Source organism: Fusarium tjaetaba, assembly GCF_013396195.1.
Source record: "Fusarium tjaetaba strain NRRL 66243 chromosome Unknown NRRL66243_c0000025, whole genome shotgun sequence".
Lineage (NCBI taxonomy): Eukaryota > Fungi > Ascomycota > Sordariomycetes > Hypocreales > Nectriaceae > Fusarium > Fusarium tjaetaba.
The window spans coordinates 145,515-163,813 of NW_023501221.1; the positions used below are offsets into that span (position 1 = coordinate 145,515).

The following is an 18,299-nucleotide window of genomic DNA, read 5'->3' on the forward strand; positions in this document are numbered from 1 at the left end:
ATGGCGTCAAGTCCCCACTTAGCCCACGGTTAGATCCGCCACTATTGGATATGAAATCTTATCAGATGCGCTTTGTCATGCGTTGTCACAAGGTCAAGTCACTCGTAATCAAATCAAATGACTCTTGTCCCCTCTAGACTACCCCTGGCCTTTGCTGCCTGAACCTGCAGCTTTCTTGTTTCATCCCCTCAAAAAATCTTCACTCTCTCCCCTCAACCCGAAAATGCCCTCAGAAACAGCGCCGCTTCTGGGCGCTCAAGAACCAAGCTCGGGTGACGTATCGCAAAATGCCGCGAGGCCTACTAATCCTAAGAGGCTTTCGGCGGGCGTGGCGCGCATGGCGGTGGTGTCAAAAAACCTCACCCGCGCGCATCGAATTTGGCTCTTTACGGGTATTTTCCTGGTCGGGTATGCGTATGGTTTAGAGAGTCAGGTTCGTTTGGCGTATCAGTCTTATGCAACGTCGAGTTTTGATCTGCATTCGTATCTTTCTACGATTAATGTCTTGCGCAATGTTATCGCCGTGGCGGTTCAACCTACGGCGGCAAAGGTGGCAGATGTCTTTGGCAGGTTCGAAGTCATCGCCATTTCAACAGTTCTATATACCATCGGCATCGCGATCGAGTCGACTGCGCCTTCAGTTGAAGTCTTCTGCACGGGATCGGTTATCTACCAAACGGGATATACATGCATAGTCCTTCTTTTGGAAGTTCTCATCGCCGACTTTTCATCCATGCGAGCGCGCGTCTTTTTCAGCTATCTCCCAGCGATACCATTCCTGATTAACACGTGGATCAGCGGCAACATCACTTCTGCGGTACTGAGCACGACGACTTGGAGATGGGGTCTTGGAATGTGGGCTATCATCTACCCCATTGCCTCACTGCCTCTCCTATCCTGCCTTTACTTCCTTGAGAGGAGAACCTGGGAATCTGAAAGCGGCAAGGAGAGCGATGAGATTGTCTTGGTTTCTCTCAAGACCAAGAAAGGCAGAGCAGATCTCTTCCACCAACTCGATATCATCGGACTCGTACTTCTTGTACTCGCCTTCTCACTTATTCTGGCTCCCTTAACCGTCGCTGGCGGTACCGCTAGCCACTGGCGCAGTTGGTACATTATCCTCCCTCTCGTCCTTGGCTTCTGTTTCATGATCGCCTTCATAACCTGGGAACAACGCGGTGCTCGTCATCCTCTCGTACCATTCCATCTACTCCGTGACAGAGGTGTCTGGTCAGCCTTGGCAGTTCGAAGTCTTCTTAACTTAGCATGGTGCACGCAAGGAAATTACCTCTATACGATTCTCATTGTCGCCTTTGACTTTTCCATCGAGAACGCAACTCGTATTATCTCGTTCTTCTCATTCTTCGGAGTCATTACTGGAGTTCTAGCTGGTCTAGTCATTTTTAAGATCCGTCGACTCAAATTCATCATTATCGGAGGCACACTGCTTTTCATGGTCGCATTCGGTGTTTTGATCTTATACCCTGGTGGCGCTTCGACATCTTCTCAAGACGGAATCATTGCCGCGCAGATTCTCCTCGGAGTGGCGGGCGGATTCTTCGCTTATCCGACTCAGGCGTCTATCCAAGCCTCAGCAACTCGAGAGCACGTGGCCATTCTCACGGGTCTTTATCTATCATTCTACAATGTCGGAAGTGCCCTTGGTACATGTCTCTCTGGTGCCATCTGGACTCAAACTCTTTACAAATCTCTGAAGCATAACCTCGATTTCCAACCAGACGAAACTCTTGCAAAGAGAATTTACAACTCGCCTTTTGCCGTGATACCGGACTATCCAGTCGGAACGGCCATTCGAGACGCGATTATCAGCAGCTACAGTTCCGTACAAAGACTTCTTTGTATCGCTGGTATCTGCGTTTGTATACCCATGATTATATTCGCACTTGCCCTCAGGAACCCGAGATTATCGGAGCAGCAGGTCCAGCCGGAGGATGAGGAAAACAACGAAGACTAAAAGGCTCAAGACAAGAGACTGTGGTTGATAGAGGAGGATGCATACACTTTTAAAGCGACGCAACGAATCACTTACGCAATTGCGTTTTAGAACTTAGAAAGAGCACTTTTAGAAGCATGAACTTGCATAGTATTTAACGATCAAATGAACTTTAACGCTTAACTCAAACCTTCTCTGCCCAACGTGCTTGTAACCTTCCAAGCATCATCTTAACATACTCCACATTCGTGACATCCGGCACATTTCTCAGCGTCTCACTATCCTCCCTCGACTTATCCGTAAGGTAATCCAATGGCCCCTTTTCAGCTGATGAAGCAGCCTTGTTGCCATACTTACCCTCAAACCAATCAAGTAGTTTGATAGGGGGGTTCTTGGCGGGATCGCGCTCGGAGTTGCGAAGACGGTCCATCCATTGGTCTGTGGGGAGGGTCTCAAATTTGAAGCCGGCTTTTGTCATGGAGGGAAGCATGTCATTTGCCCAGTGGAAGCGCACGGGGTTGAGGATGTGATAGACGAGATCGGGGTCGGAAGAGCGGTCTGAAGGTGATGATGCGCCGAGATTGGCGAGGTCGAGGATCGTTGAAGCAGCGAGATCAACAGGCAGCCAGGTCATTTCCTACCATTGTCAGTAACCATATTTCCATGTAGAATATTAAAAACTTACCTCGTTCAAAGCTGGTAAGGCACCAAGCGTAACAGCAGTCTGAATCATCAAAGGAATTCCCTCAGTCGTATTCCACTCCCCAACCTTAGTATCACCAACTAACTGTCCCAATCTCAAAACCCGCGCCACCGCACCAGCATTCTTACGAGCATTACCAGTAATATGCTCAGCAACATACTTCGACCTCGCATAACCAGTATGCTGAGCATGTGCAGGCGAAGGAACCTGCGCTTCAAGAACCTTTCCAGGGCGTGGTGATCCTCCCGCCGATGATACAGAAGAGCAGAAGAAGAATCGCGCGGGCTTTGGTGTTTGCACGGAGAGACTTAGTTGGATTAGATTGTGTACGGCTTTGATGTGTTGGTCTTCGAAGGATTGCACGGAGATGTTGAAGTTAACTGCCCATGCGCTATGGATTATGGTTGTGAGTTTTGTGCGGAGCTCGGAGATGTGGGATTCGCTGAGACCGAGGTCTGGACGGCTAAGATCGCAGGGGAGAGCGAGCACTTTGCTGCGTTGCTCTTCGTTGAGGGATAGACCGCGGGCTCGGAGGGAACTGTAGAGTCTTTCAGTAGCGGCGGTGTCGCTGGCTGCTCGGACTAAAGCCCATACTGCTCCCACGTTGGGTCGAGCTGTGAGTTGAGCGAGGGCATGGGCTCCAAGAGCACCGGTAACACCAGTGAGTAATACGAGCTCCTTCTCAGGTTGGGTCGCTGATCCGGGGACATGATGTTCAAAGGTAGAGTACTTCTCAATCAACCCTTCCATGATCTTCAGCTGATCCTGCGTCTCATCGTCTGCACCACTTCTCAATCTCTCAAGCTGACGAGCAAGCAACTTGACATTGCCAGTCTCATACAACACATTCTGTCCCAGCTCAGATTGTCTACCACCAAGGTCGATCTCTCGCTTGATGAGACTCCACATCTGAATGCACTGAAGACTATCAACACCTGAGGCAAAGAAATCTGCTTCAGAAGATTCGAGATCGGCACCGCACTTGCTCTTCAATTGTTGTAGAAGGTAATCTTCTAGCTCCGAACCCTCCAGCTTAAGCGAGCCTGCTTCATCGCCTTGGCCTTCGTATCTGTTATAAGCAGCCTCAATCTCCTTCTCGAATTGGCGATATGTAGGGACTCTGATGAAAGTGCCCTTATCCGTACGCGGGTACGCTGAGTCTGCTGGTACAATGACGACCAGCTCCTTGGGAATTCGTGAGAATGACTCTGCCCGGGAGTTGGCATCCTCGACGGATGGCCAAATGGCATCGAGGAACTCATGGTCTGGCATATCGGCTACCCGATCAGCCTTAACAATCAGAATACCGGGATATGTCCTCCCATCACCAAAGACGATAGCTTCCTTGACAATCTCTTCTTGTCGGATTCGACCTTCAATAGGAATGGGAAGGACCTTTTCACCATTGATGAGGGTGAAGCGATCATCTAAGCGACAGGCGAATTTCCAGAGGTTGGGTCTTGTAGGATGTTGTGTGAAGAGATCTCGAGTGCGGAACGACCCAGGTGGGTTGTCTGAGTTGGTAGTGCTCTTTGATGGGAGGCCATCCAAAGCGACGCATTCGAACAGGCCGGGAGCGACTTCATCGAACATGGTGTAGGGCTCTGCTGGGGGGAGGACGCGGATGTAGTTCCACGCCTTGTCACCTTCAGGTCGAGCAGAGGTAGCGAGTCTACCAGTTTCGGTACTGAAATATGTTAGCTGATTCTTGTAAGGAGGCAGAGATACTCACGCCCCGTAGTTGCCGCAGAGGTTAACGCCTCTCTCTACCAGCCGATCACCCAGATCATCAGGGCATCCACTTCCCGCATACAGCACAAGCTTCATATCAGCCAGCATCTGAATACCCTCATCACTCTCAGCAAGCAACTTGATGACATAAGGAACACAGTGGAAGATCTCAGGCTTTGTAGCCTTGAGCTGCGCCATGACTGTATCTCTCGTCAAAGGCAATCCGTAATTTGTGAAGTAAATCGGTTTGCCAGAGTAGATCGATCGGAACACCTCGTAAAATCCATGGCTGTGAAAGAATGGCGATGTGAGGAACGCTCGCATGTTCATGTGCACGGCAAAAGCTCCGATGCAGCTTGAGTTGGTGAGATAGATCGGCTTGGGGAGACCTGTTGAGCCGGAGGAGTGGATAATGACTGCTACTTTGCGAGACTCAGCTTCGGGACTGTAATCTCTGACGAATCTGGGCGCATTGTGATGAAAGATGTCTGCGTTTTGCAGGAGAGGAAGAATTTCGAGTTGGCGGTTCTGTTGAACTTCCTTCAGAACAGGATGAAATGGTGGCGTTGTTAGGATGACATTGCAGTCTGCTAGAGTGAGGAGCTGGGTAATAGCTGGGCTGGCAAGGCGTGTCGAGATGAGAAATGAAGAGTATCCTAATCTGTTGAGAGCAATGATTTGTATCACCACGTGAATGCCTGATTGACCCAGCATGCCAACAACTGGTGCTTTCTCAAGCGTGGGATCCTATTCAGTTAGTTCCATCCGTAGACCTCCATGAACTGAACTCACTACAGGCTCAAGACCTAGGCTCTGGAGTCTTTGAACAGCCGCATCAGCATATCTATCAATGTCGACAGCACTATGCTCCATGAAATCATCAACACCTGTCTCCGGCGCACCCATCAAAATCGTATTTCCCAACTCCACGGCGCGACGCTTGATCATCTCATCCAAGGTGAACAGCTTCGCCTGTGAGGGCTGCACAGCAGGCTTGTGAGCCTCAATGGCATTTGAGTCGTGTCTGATAGTCATGGTTTCGACAATGTTTGCATATCTGGGGCATTCCTTCATGTTGAATTATTGAATAGAAGTTATATATTACAGTGAAGAAATCGGATATCCGAATCTCCACATTCGTCAATGGCATTGGGCCAAGAGACGGAAAAGTGAAATCCCCTCATTGACGGATAAAAGCCCCGCCAAACTGTCGCCCGGAAACGGGAACCGCCAGTGCGGGGAGCTCAGCGAGATTGAATGCCAAGATATCCGATTTGCGATTTTCCGTCAGATTGATTTTGATCTGAGGCTTCGGCGAGGCTGCGGCTACTTTCTCCCCGGGATGCTGCACGATATACACCAAAGCAATTAGGGATCGGCAAATGCCAAATAACCATGGTTCCGCTGTTGCTAGCCTAGTGAAATGCCGAGGACGATGCTTATCCGAGCCATGTCTCTATGTCTAGCATTGAGTGTTCCTGATCAGTGGATTACACTTGTAAAATAGATATCTTGGTTCTATTCTTTAGTGCCCTATTCTTCGGAACTTCAACATGTTTCATTTTCGCGATGATTATGATTATCACTCTCGAATAACAGGGTCTTCGGCTCTTGCTTCCCCGTGGTGTAGGTTAACTAAGCAATGGAGTATTGTATCAAAACGTAGATTTCGCTTGCGAAACTGAGGTAATGGCGACGTTATAGCTGCATAAGTTATGTATATAGAAATAACTCATTTAGGTGATTTGTACGAACGAAAAGCCTTTCAATCTGGCCGGATCTTATCTTCCCTCTCTCCACTGTCGTTCAAGATTCAGGCTGGCGGTTGGCTGTCTCCACTCAGTGATTTCAAGCTGACATTTTCCCCTCAGCATCATTTTCACAATGAGTGACAAAGCCGACGCGACTGGAAGCCGAAATGAATCATTTGGCCCAATCTATATAATCGACCCAACTGAATCACACACTCATACAGCTATTCTCCTCCATGGTCGAGGAAGCAATGGTGAAGAGTTTGCACAAGAGCTCTTCGAAGAGACCTTGTTATCAGATCAGTCCAGCCTCGCTCAGAACCTACCCAGTTGGCGGTGGGTGTTTCCTTCTTCACGTGAGCTATGGAGCACAGCTTTCCAAGAGGACATGCCTGCGTGGTTTGAGGCTCATTCTTTGACGGACATCACGGCTCGGCAAGACCTTCAGATGCCGGGCATCAAGGAATCGGTCAGCTACATCAAGACGATTATAGAAAATGAGATTGAAAGACTTGGCGGAGATGCATCAAAAGTGGCTCTGGGAGGAACCAGTCAAGGTGCAGCAGTGGGATTGTGGACATTGCTTTGTCTGGACTCTACCGAGAGACCACTCTGTGCCTTTTTTGCTGCAAACACTTGGCTTCCCTTTGCTTCTAGCATCGAGAGATATCTGTCACAGGAACCAACGCCAGCTATGGACGCAGGAACTGAGTTTGTCGCTGGGATGTGGGCTCAGTCGAAGGTCTCACTTCTTCAATCTCGAGAAAGGCCTCCATCAACGACCGTGTTCCTTGGCCATGGGACCGACGATGCATATGTTGATGTCGAGCTGGGAAGAAGGGCGCGAGACATCCTCATTCAGGCTGGTTTTGCGGTTGAGTGGAGAGAATATCAGGGGGCAGAGCAAGAAGGACATTGGTTCAAAGCACCGGAAGAAGTTGACGATCTGCTCACCTTTCTTGTGAAGCACGTGGAAAAACCATGAATAAGAGATTCAACTATTGTCATTGTCTTCATTTAAGTTTCATTATAGATCTTAGGTCTAGTACTTAAATCTTCAACCTCCTCGTCTCTTAACTGGGGATAGGCGGCTGAGGCGCCTCGTCCCGAACACAAGCAAAGCAGCCCTGTTCATAGTACGCCGACGTTCCACCCTGTGCCTCGCCGAAGGGAATATCCTTCTCATATCCCTTAAACATGAAGCAGATCTTGAAAGTCGGCGCTCCTTGGCCAGGTACATAATCTTCGGTATAAAAAGAAACACAGCCCGGGGTATTTTCACAGTATTTGGGGCATCCAGTGAGACCAGTTGTTGACAGTTGAGATGTAAGGTAGAGCGGCGAGGACTCAAAAGTTCCTCTGGTGACTGATTTTCCGCAGACTTTGTCGCTGGGAGGCGGGATGATTTGGGTGTAGCTTGGGCATGGGGCGCTGGAAGTAGTGGTAGCGGCTTCGGAGGTTGTCTCGATGGTAGATGCTTCTGTGGTTGTCTCAATTGTGGAAGCGATCGCGGTTGTGAGATCGGTCGAGGTCGATTGGAAGGCTTCGGAGGACGACGCGGTCTCCAGAGTGGAGGAGGCAGCCGTTGTAAGATCGGTGGATCTGGGCTTGCATGCGCCAGCCGAGACAGTCACAGGGGCCAGAGCCAAACATGACAATGCGATGCTTCGAAGTGGGATCATTTTGAGACACAAAAAAGCCACAGAGAAAACTATCGGAAAGAGAGAGAGCCAAGCTTTTCTCTCGCGAGATTTTTAGCAGATAAGAGGCGTGGAATGGGAAATTGCAATCTGCCTCTTGAAGCTTGGCTTGACTAAATTTAGTGTAGTGTCGACGAACTATCGATTTTGAACACTAGGAATAGTCAAGCAGTTGCGACTATCGACTCACTGGTGATAGCGCTGCCAGGCATCAAGCCCCTCTAAATGGTCAAAACGCGTGGGGTCGGTTTAAAGCCTGAAGTTGTTAGAAAAGCAGTTGGTCTCTTGACAGACCTCTATAAGTATGTTTCATCAGGGGCGGTAAGAACATTTAATCACGGTATGTTGGAAGTCGAGGAGTTGGAAAAGATGGTATAGACAACGATGAAGTTAATAGCTGCGTTGGGACGTATCATGCGAGTTACAGAGTCTTGGATTACCGAAGTGTTTACGACAGATGATCGTGACCGTTGTCATCTGAGAATTCAGTATAGCTCCAACTTCCAACTCTATCCGTCAGCATGTTGCGAACACAGATCTGGAATGCTCTTAAAAGGCCAGAAGTTAAATCCAAAACCGTGCCTCGTACGGCGAAAACCCCTCACACGTAGTCATTCCTCGTACTCGCAATCCTTCGCGATATTTGATCTCAGGCCACTCCGGCCCCTGCAAGCGCATGGCTTGCATATGCATTTCTTTCGGAATTTCATTGGAGATACTGGACTTATTCTTGTAGCGCCTCTCCTGCCGCCGGAACCAACATGGTTCGAGGTTTCCCATAAGGCACTCAATATACCCAGTTCTCTCGTCTACCCAAGCTCCAGGCACTTTTATCTGAGAATCTTCAAGTGCTGTCCAGAATTCGCCGGACAGCTCCTCTACAAATGGATCCCAGGAAAAGGACCAGTCATCAGCCCGTGGTCCAACTGACAGAATTACCAGTGAAGGCCCTGATGCCGGTAAACGCGCCACTGGCCGAACCTCCAATTTCGCATCCTTGCGGACAGTATGATTATGAAGCCTTCGGTTGTATTGCAATTCCAAGCTCATGTACTCTTCGAGGTTGATGCCAGCTGCTGCAACATCCTCGAGCCACAGAGTAACAGCGTTTTGTACCCACCTTTCGAAAGGGAGGAGTCGGAATTGCCGCTTCCCTAGTGCTTCAAGAGTACTGGCAAGATTCCAGAAGGCTCCATCATGGGGATGAACGATATCCAAGGGCGAAAGTCCCAGGAACACCTTTCTGGTTAAGCACCTCCAGTCATGGAAGCTCTCGTCGTTGTTCAAGAGTGCATGGAAATACTGGAATATGAGACTCGAATCATAGCAGCCGCAAGTACCATCCAGGAGTGTTGTGCAGACGAACGGATGGAAGTCTGAAATTCCAGCGAGGCCACTTTTTATCAACTCTAAAGGAACCGCTGGGTTGACATCGATCCAGTCAAATGAAGGCAACACTTGACGGACAGATTCTGTCTTCGATAAAAGAGTGTATGCACTCGGAACTGTCCAGAAGGCATCTCTGAAAGGATGTCCTTCCAGATACTCAATTGATATGCCCCCTGTTTCTTTTGTCCACTGATGGGCAAGCTTTATTATTGGACCTTCTGCCTGAGGATCCTTCCACAACCAGATGTATATCCAAAAAAATAGCTCCGATGCGTCGACATCAGAAACGCTAATTCCCATGAGAATGAGAGACTCGATGGCTTCGATGTGTTGGTAAAAAATGGCAATCTAAGAAGTCAGTCTGCGTTTGATCAAAAGACGTGGCAACTCACGTCAAGTAACGAATGTCCATAAGGATCCACGTCGTAGATTGATGCCTCTTTGTTCTTGAGAAGTTTGACAATATGCTCAACTTCCCCCCTTCGGACGGCCTGAATTATTTCAGCACCCCAAGGCCGAATATTACTAGTGTTCAGTTGGAAAGTCCATCCGGCCGATGCTCGAAGTACTGACAAGTCCCACGATCTTTGTATGAACCAAGGTATTTGTACCTTTGCTTGAAAGACTAGAAGCAATCTTGGTCATTTTCATAGCGTTTGTGCGGGATAACAAAGATGACTTACATCGTGCCTTTTCTGGCACGTAGTGGATTGAAGGGCTTTCAACAACCTCATAAGACTGGAAAGTGAAGCTGCCTAGTAGACCGGGTCGCCTTCGCGGCAACGGCTTTTTGGCGGACCAAATGCTTAAGTTATTTTGAGACTGCCCGGCCTGTTCCTCTCTAGGTTCCTCACCTTGTGACTGGCCATCTTCTTCACTGCCTGCTGGACGTTGCTTCTGATGCTCTGAATCCCGCCAGCTTCGTATCTCAGAAATGATTATTTCCGGTTGCGCGCGAGATAAAGCACTGAGAATGTTAAGCCGTGCTTGCAACATGGCGAACGAGTCACGACTTACATCAAATAGGTTTGTTGGGAGAGAGACAGCAGCTGAAGGGCTGATGTGAGTCTATGCTGGTGATCTTCAATCATGTCTCTTTTGATCCTGACTTTGAGCTGGGCTACCAGTCTCCTACTGGCCTTTGCCGCGTTGATCTGTGACTCCATGTCTCTGACCAAGGTGTCGAGAGTCTCTACCGCTTTCCGAGAATATTCCAAGCTTCGCTTGGCAGCAGAGTCGTTCTGTATCATATTTCGAGTCTTTTCAAACTCATGATCCATTTCCTCGATAGCGGGAGCCAAGATCTCCAATTGCTCGATGCATCTCTGGATGCTAGCGGGGACATCTTGGACTTCGTCCCATAATCGCTTGAGTCGGATGGTGTTGGTGCCGAGCTTTCCTGCTACTTCGACTATTGTGATGATACTGGAAGCCAGTCCGAGTATTTCTGCCATATTGATGGAGATGAAGGCTTAGAAAGGTTGGTGAAAATTGACGGGGTAAGTAGTAAAGCTGAGTCTGCCTCATCTGACTGGTGCTGGGCTCTGAGCCTCAACGACTCCGCCTTATGCATGATGACATACGTGCTGGACTGTGACTGGCCCATGGGTTGAAATACAACGACCATCTAGCGCAGACATGTATTCTACCTTTTATTAGTAGTTACAGTTAAGATTACAAGGAGATCTAACCTTAAGCCACCAGTCTCTCCTTTGAAGTTTCGAAGCTTTTAGGTCCTTCTCAATCGGATAATCGGGGACCAACTTTAAAGATCTTTTGTCTATGAACATAGGAGTACCAACAAACATAGTGGAGAATGGCGCCATCGCGAGAATGCTGTTGGTTGTCTCTTCAGTGTTTGCCTATTACTGTGGAGTAGTCTAAACAGATCGATAATGGAATTCTCCGAAAGTATTACACTAAATTCTCCTATAAAGGACTTGATCCCTCCAGCTGTCACTCTACGAACAGCAATCAACTAAAGCGCGATGGCTGAATCAGAAACGCCTCTAACGCCCCCTGAATCAGACGGCGACTCTGATGAGGACTCCGATGTCTCTGATGAGACGCAGGAGCCACGCCTGATGCCTGATGAACTTGGGGCTTTGTTTGTCAACTTTTATTCGTTTCTCACAAGTTTACACTACGACAAGTCTCACCTCAAAATCCCACCACCTACCGGATGGTCACAAATCACACCTGAGCACTGTGGACACTTCAAATCCGACTATGCTATAGAAGTTATCCGCCATCTTCCGTACTTCGATAGCACATGTACCGAATATGTCCATTACAAATCCAAGCTTCTTGATCTCACTGCCTTCACTCTCGACGATTTTGAGAAGCACAAGAACTACCACCAAGACTGGGAATTTTGGTCATCGGAGGGAGAGCAGATGGACCCAAGTGATGTTGTTTGCATTGCCGTGGGCCATGAGAGCTTCAGTCGTGAGCTTTGGCTAAACGTCAAAGACTGTGAGATCTTTGAAGACTTCCATGCGGGTGATATGCTTGATGCCGTTCCAGTCGAGGAATTCTTCGACGACCTCAAGGAACGGTACCAGTCATTGAAGCTCATTCCCGGAAAACGCAGGATTACAATTGAGGCGGAAAATGTGCCTGAACGAGATGGAAGAATCACGGAGGAAGAAGTTACTGACCAAACAGAGGAATGGGGAACTGATCTGGATATTCAGTATGTGAGGCAGATCTATCGTGACCATGGATGGCCTGGGTCTTTCGATCTGCAGACAGCATCGGAGGCCATCGACAAGTGGCTAGAACCCTTGGGAGGAGGCTCAGAAGGAGGGCCAAGAGGTCTCGTATAGCAGCAAAGTCCTTCTGACTGGGACGAAAGTCGATGGACATAGGTTCAAGTGGGAAGAGTGAATCGGCGGTTGAAAAGACAGCTTATATATGTACTACAGGTGAACTGGATTGTGATCTTTGCGTTCCTATGACACCGTTTCTTTGTTTTCATCTCCATCATAAACCTGATGAAACGTAGGCCCTGGGTAATGCTTCGACGCGGACAGAAACCACCATACCGTAATCAAGAAACAGAGACCACACAGAATAACAGAGTTGTAGTTCATCGTTGTTGCATCAAATGGCATACCGAAGGCTACCAGCGGTCAGTAAAATCTGGGAGAAAATATAGGTTTAGGAATACTTACGGAAACAAAAGAACACGTCAAAGACCACAATCAGTAGTATAGTAAGTCCGTTGATCCAGTATCCAAAGTTCTTCAGGTGGAAGGGACCGGGCGAGAATCGTTTGCGGCCACTCAGGACATTCGACACAATTGGGATAGCGTAAGACACAGTGGTGATGATGATGAACGATCCAGTCAAGTTGCTGAAACCAACCGAACTTCCTAGTGGGATTGCGCCGATACCCGAGGCAATGACTGCCACGAAGAGAGTTGACTCAACTGGGGTACCAAGCTTGGCACTCACTCTGCTGAATACATTTGAGAATGGCACAGCTTGGTCTCGGGCGAGGGTCCAATAGGTACGGCAGTTGGTCAGGACTGTTCCAATGACACAGCAAAGAGACGAGATGAGAATGATGAACAGCAGTGCGAACGTGGCTGCAGCACTCCCAGTCGCTTGATGGTAGATACCAGCAAGAGGGAAAGTGTTCGAGTTCCCTTGAAGAACGGAGAGGTCGGAGATAGCGTATCCCAAGACAATCGCGAAGGCCAAAGCATAGACACCGCCGATGGAAATGTAAAGAAAAATAGCTCGAGGAAGATCCTTCTTCGGGTTCTTTGTCTCTTCAGCCATATGAGTGATCGCATCGAGAGTCCCAATCGTGAAAGCCCCGTTGAGAATGCCAACCATGAACGCAACGCCATCGTTCCATCCAGTTAGGTTGTTCTCATGGAACGAGTTCCAGACGAAATCGCTAGAGGCATGCTTTGATGGCATAACAGCGACGATAATGATGGTCACAAGACCACCTGCAACAACGAGAAACAGGCCAAGCTTCTGAGTATAAGGAACAAGTCGGTTCGAGAAAATGACGACGAAGGTACTGAGCCAGATGACGATCAGGTAAGCGACGTAGACATGCCATGCTGATGGAGAGAAGCCGGGCGTGAGAGTGGCGTAGCATTGGACACCTGCGTTGGCGGCGACTTGGACGAGAGAGGCGAGACCGAACATCCAACCGTAGAAGTTGATCCAACCTGTGTAGAAGCCAGTAACACGGCCCCATTTGGGTCCGGCAGCAATAGTGGCCCAGTGATAGACACCGCCAGAGCTGGGGCATGATGAAGCAAACTTGCAAGATGTTAGATGTGCCGAGCTCGGTCTGGGAGATCATACATACCTCTGATATACTTAGGCCAATGAAAGTGTAGTAGATCACTGCCACAATGAGGCCGTAGATGACACCTGAAATGCCACCGCTGAGGATAGAAACTGAGATTGAAGAACCAAGGACAACCCATGCATTGTTGACTGTCACCGCAATGCCCGTGAGCCCAACGAGCCCATACTGGCGAGTGAGCTGATCGGTATGGCCGGACGCATTGATGACGGAGCCTTGTTCGGTTGTTTCACCTTCAGTGATGTCTCCTTTCTCAAGGATACCGCCGTTGACTTTCTCGACCTCCATTTCGAGTGTGACAAGTCAGCAGAATGAAATGATCAAAGATGGTGAAAGAGGCGATGATCAGACTCAATTGCACGCACTCACATGCTACAATTCCCGCTGTAAACAACCATTTACAATTGAGACGCATGCACTTATATCTATATATGCATGGCCATATGAGGCAAAGATAAGTAATACGGAGATAGGCTTCAGTGGCTTCAGTGCGTGTGCGACCCTATTCTGGCTAGCACCATGTTTATCATGCGGCAGACGGATGCCGATACCACGTTTTTCTTATCAGAGCAGATGGTTTTTGCTAGAATGCGAGACTAATTGTTACCCCAGCTCCTCTTATCAATTGGGGGTTCCAGATTTCCGTCTTATCTCGGCGCAGAACTGTTACATCGGTCTAGAATCTTACGACTTGGCTACGACATTATTCATGCGGAGAACTTACGCTCAACGGACGATATGTGCCGTCCTGGCATAACAGGAAGTCGATATGAACGACGGAATTGATAGCACTTCGGAGATATTGGTGAAAGAATTTTCATGATTACAAAGTGAGATTGAGGGCATCTATTATTTTCTACCTGGTCATCTATCTCAATGTACAATCTCCATGCCACCATTCTCAATTCTCTCTGCGGCCCTCTGTATCTCTTTTCGCCAGTCACACAAAGCAATTATAATCCACTCTAGAATACCAACCAGAAACAGTGCGACACATTGTCCAACCCAAAGTCCAGAAAGGCCCCAGCCGTGGAATGCAAGCCAAATTCCCGCTGGTAGAGCACCTCCATAGTAGCTAATACAATTGACAAGTGCCCCAACCCATTGTCGGCCCATGCCTCGCAGCGCTCCTCCACAGCTTCCATTTAGACCATCTGCGATCTGAAAGAGTGCTACATAAGGCATGATGTGAGCGACAAGTGAAATGACGTCCTCGTCATCATTGAACAAGCGACCGATGACATTCTTTGTAGACATGAGGATCGCAAGGATGACAGTTCCGAAGAACACAGATAGTAGTGCTGCGGCGTGAGCACAGCGTCTTGCCTGCATGGGATCTCCCAGCCCCAAGAGGTTGCCCAGTCTAGAAGACGCAGCAACTCCAAGACCAAAGGGAATAGTGTTGATGATTTGATCCAAAGTCATGACAACAGACTGAGCAGCTAGAGGGATTGTTCCAAGACGGCCAGCTGCGAGAGCGACAATCTCAAAAGCCCACCACTCTGTACCGACGTGAATGACACCGAGGAAAGCAAGCTTTGCAAAAGGTCCGAGATGTTGAAGAGCCCGACGGGGCTCAAGTCCACCCCAGCATTCGCCTCCCTTCACGAAAGTGGCGTAGCCAACCAAGATGAAGAGTGAGAGCCAGTACGAGATACCAGTGGCAATGGGTGACCCATAAAGACCAAAGCCGAGAGGGTAGATGAATATGTAGTTGAGCAAAGCATTGAGGGGAGAGGTGACGAGCAGTGCATAGGTACCAGGACGATAAATGCCTTGGGCTTGAAGGAACTTCTTCATCGCCTCAAACCATACGTAGCCAAGGCCACCAGGAATCAGCAACTGCAAGAACTTGGGTCCCTGAACACAGATAAAGTCTTCCTGACCAAGAGCCTGGAAGATGTATCCAGAGAAACACCATATAACAGCAACCACTGCATAAAAGCCGGTCAAGACAAACAAGCCCCTCTGCAGCAATATTCCCAGGTCGTGTTTATTTTTGGAGCTTGTATAGGTACTCGAGCCGAGCGTATCGAGGGCAGTGGTGCCACCAAGAGCAATCAGCCAGGCAGTTGCCATGGCGAACATGTAGGAAAACGCAGCAGTCGCAAGTGATTCGGGTGAGAGACGGCCGACCATGAGGATGGAGACTGTCTGAAGACTGTTCTGGAGCATGTAAGCCAGTATGACTGGCACAGAGGCTTTGACGAGGATGGCAGTCTCGGCGAGCCATGGTGAGCGACTCTTGGGTTCGATTGAAGGGTCTTGGATAGGTTGAATCAAAGGAGTTTCTTCGTCTGGGAAGGACTCAAAGTGAGGACGACGGGTTTGAGATTGAGGAGCCATTTTGCTGGCTGTTTGTGTGGTTTCAACGACTCCCTTGGAGGGTGATGATGGTGATGAAGGAAGAGGTTTCAAAACTCAGCAAGCGACAGCCAAACTCGGGGCGAATCAACAGGACTTCCCAATTACTTCAATCCGACCATCACTCTCTGTCGTTCAGAGTCGGTAAGAGGCACTATTACAATTTGGTAAAACTTTTGCCAACACAGAACCGCTGATAAGCATGCAGTCATGGTGGGATGCATCACTCATGTCGGGATATTCAGCTGCACCACGCCATTTTCGTTAGTCTGCGGGATTTGCAACCTCACGATCATCAACTTGCGCCAGCGTAACACAATACTGCCTCGAACAAAGTCAACGAGAACTCATTGTCGGACAAGAAGCTTATCAGCACGTATCATAGGTTTACTCGATTCGGCAACTTAGCCACGATAAGAATGCGGAGGTTGCGGGGTGCCGATCTGATTCTAGCTGCATCGAGGAATTTACCCCAGACTAGCCTATTCTAGATATCTACGCGCTTTGTGGACGCCCGTTGATTTTGAGGTTGTAAGTGATGATGGTTTCTGCAGGAGGGTTTGGTGATGATATCACTTTGTGAGAATAGGAATTAGTTGGGAGATGGAATTACGTTGGTGGAATGATGGACCAGTCGCCAGCATGAATGTGACCATGATCCTGATTTAAGTGTCTCCGGAAGCCGAGCTATCATACGGCATAAATACTCGCTATGACTCTAGATTCTACATGATACACCATCCTTAACAGTATTCATCTGAATTTCTCTTAGCATGTTGTACAAGTCCCTCCTCTCACTGAGCCTTGCCTCTGTGGCTCTCGCCCACGGCGACCATAGCCATGACCAAGAGCCCATGTCAGGTCCTCACCAAGGACTCTGGTACAACACCCTTCCCGGCGACGGCGGCACTCAGGTAAGTATCCCAACTGAGATTGTGGCAAATCAGGCTCAAAGTGTCTAGGCCGACTCCGTCTTCTCCGGTATCAGTACCTTCGGCCGTCTTCCATACCAGCCATGCTTGAAGGCAAACAGCATCAAGTATGACATTGCTTTCATCGGTGCTCCCTTTGACACAGGTACTTCTTACAGACCTGGTGCTCGCTTCGGACCTTCAGGTATCCGACAGGGCTCTCGAAGACTCAATCTTTAGTAAGCCAGCCCTCGCACTGCGTTCCCTCCGCTAAGACTAACTGATGCTGAAGTGGAGGTTACAATGTACCCCTGGCTACCAACCCATTCAACAGCTGGGCCACAGTTCTCGACTGTGGTGATATCCCAGTCACCTCGTAAGTAGTCTGTCAGCTCATTTATCTCAGTGCTAACGCCCCAAGATACGATAACCAGTGGGCACTTCGACAGATTGAGGAGGGTCACTACAACATCCTCTCTCGTCCACCAGCCACAGACGCAGACAAGTCTGGTCCAGCCCTGAAGAGCCGAACTCTTCCCAGAGTCATCACCCTTGGCGGTGACCATACTATCACTCTTCCTCTCCTTCGATCCATCAACCGTGCCTACGGACCTGTAACAGTGATTCACTTCGACAGTCATCTTGACACCTGTATGTCTCAACATGTCTTCGCCGTCTAATTATTACTGACAGATAAATAGGGAAGCCTAAGGTCTTTGGTGGCTCACCTTCAGAGGTCGCTGCTATTAACCATGGCACGTATTTCTACCATGCCGCTATGGAGGGCCTTCTCCGCAATGATACCAACATCCACGCTGGTATCAGAACTACCCTGAGTGGCCCTAGTGACTACGATAATGATGGCTACTGTGGCTTTGAGATCGTGGAGGCTCGAGAGATTGATACCATTGGCACTGACGGTATCATCGAGAAGATTCTCAAGCGCGTCGGTACCGATCGCCCTGTTTACCTTTCTATCGACATCGACACTCTTGACCCAGCTTTCGCACCTGCGACCGGTACTCCTGAGACTGGAGGTTGGTCTACTCGAGAGCTTCGAACCATTATTCGAGGATTGGAAAGCCTCAATCTCATTGCTGCAGACATTGTTGAGGTCGCTGTAAGTTGACCAACATGGGGAGATCTTGACTCTTAACTAACAAATACGTATAGCCTGCTTACGATACCAACGCTGAGCATACTACCATGGCGGCGGCTGATGTTCTCTACGAGGTCATGTCTATCATGGTCAAGAAGGGACCTCTTAGCCGAATGGTTGAGGGTAAGAAAGAAGAGGAGCTATAAAATTACGATTGCCAAGATCGCTGTCAGCGACAATGGACTGAACATGTTGACCAAGACTTTGGATATCGTAAGGCATATAAATTGCACGCGGATATGGTACGCTTGATACGCTCTATTTGAGCCTGTGGTTTAGAGTTGGAGTTCCTCAAAACAAA

General features: G+C 48.8%; 9 protein-coding genes across 9 annotated transcripts; 4 read left to right on the forward strand and 5 right to left on the reverse strand.

The window, feature by feature from the left end:
* Positions 1 to 223: 223 nt before the first annotated feature.
* On the forward strand, positions 224 to 1,975 carry FTJAE_1314 (major facilitator superfamily transporter; the record flags this gene model as incomplete). Its single annotated transcript, XM_037346252.1, has 1 exon — positions 224 to 1,975. The coding sequence occupies one exon, from the start codon at positions 224 to 226 to the stop codon at positions 1,973 to 1,975; it is 1,752 nt and encodes a 583-aa protein (XP_037211603.1).
* A 163-nt stretch (positions 1,976 to 2,138) lies between these two features.
* On the reverse strand, positions 2,139 to 5,462 carry FTJAE_1315 (nonribosomal peptide synthetase; the record flags this gene model as incomplete). Its single annotated transcript, XM_037346263.1, has 4 exons — positions 2,139 to 2,591; positions 2,640 to 4,344; positions 4,390 to 5,135; positions 5,181 to 5,462. 4 exons carry the CDS (start codon positions 5,460 to 5,462, stop codon positions 2,139 to 2,141), a joined length of 3,186 nt encoding a protein of 1,061 aa, XP_037211604.1.
* An 810-nt stretch (positions 5,463 to 6,272) lies between these two features.
* On the forward strand, positions 6,273 to 7,124 carry FTJAE_1316 (acyl thioesterase 1; the record flags this gene model as incomplete). The annotated part of the gene is made up of 1 exon (XM_037346274.1): positions 6,273 to 7,124. The coding sequence occupies one exon, from the start codon at positions 6,273 to 6,275 to the stop codon at positions 7,122 to 7,124; it is 852 nt and encodes a 283-aa protein (XP_037211605.1).
* Positions 7,125 to 7,212: 88 nt separating this feature from the next.
* Positions 7,213 to 7,821, reverse strand: FTJAE_1317 (uncharacterized protein; the record flags this gene model as incomplete). The annotated part of the gene is made up of 1 exon (XM_037346285.1): positions 7,213 to 7,821. The coding sequence occupies one exon, from the start codon at positions 7,819 to 7,821 to the stop codon at positions 7,213 to 7,215; it is 609 nt and encodes a 202-aa protein (XP_037211606.1).
* Positions 7,822 to 8,403: 582 nt separating this feature from the next.
* FTJAE_1318 (uncharacterized protein) lies at positions 8,404 to 10,682 on the reverse strand (the record flags this gene model as incomplete). The annotated part of the gene is made up of 4 exons (XM_037346296.1): positions 8,404 to 9,576; positions 9,621 to 9,853; positions 9,912 to 10,195; positions 10,246 to 10,682. The coding sequence occupies 4 exons, from the start codon at positions 10,680 to 10,682 to the stop codon at positions 8,404 to 8,406; spliced, it is 2,127 nt and encodes a 708-aa protein (XP_037211607.1).
* A 534-nt stretch (positions 10,683 to 11,216) lies between these two features.
* FTJAE_1319 (uncharacterized protein) lies at positions 11,217 to 12,056 on the forward strand (the record flags this gene model as incomplete). Its single annotated transcript, XM_037346307.1, has 1 exon — positions 11,217 to 12,056. One exon carries the CDS (start codon positions 11,217 to 11,219, stop codon positions 12,054 to 12,056), a length of 840 nt encoding a protein of 279 aa, XP_037211608.1.
* Positions 12,057 to 12,182: 126 nt separating this feature from the next.
* Positions 12,183 to 13,852, reverse strand: FTJAE_1320 (cholin permease; the record flags this gene model as incomplete). Its single annotated transcript, XM_037346319.1, has 4 exons — positions 12,183 to 12,221; positions 12,276 to 12,352; positions 12,405 to 13,515; positions 13,565 to 13,852. 4 exons carry the CDS (start codon positions 13,850 to 13,852, stop codon positions 12,183 to 12,185), a joined length of 1,515 nt encoding a protein of 504 aa, XP_037211609.1.
* Positions 13,853 to 14,437: 585 nt separating this feature from the next.
* FTJAE_1321 (ethionine resistance) lies at positions 14,438 to 15,910 on the reverse strand (the record flags this gene model as incomplete). The annotated part of the gene is made up of 1 exon (XM_037346330.1): positions 14,438 to 15,910. The coding sequence occupies one exon, from the start codon at positions 15,908 to 15,910 to the stop codon at positions 14,438 to 14,440; it is 1,473 nt and encodes a 490-aa protein (XP_037211610.1).
* Positions 15,911 to 16,701: 791 nt separating this feature from the next.
* FTJAE_1322 (agmatinase 1) lies at positions 16,702 to 18,144 on the forward strand (the record flags this gene model as incomplete). The annotated part of the gene is made up of 6 exons (XM_037346341.1): positions 16,702 to 16,842; positions 16,891 to 17,078; positions 17,132 to 17,215; positions 17,261 to 17,490; positions 17,541 to 17,959; positions 18,013 to 18,144. 6 exons carry the CDS (start codon positions 16,702 to 16,704, stop codon positions 18,142 to 18,144), a joined length of 1,194 nt encoding a protein of 397 aa, XP_037211611.1.
* Between the last annotated feature and the right edge of the window lie 155 nt (positions 18,145 to 18,299).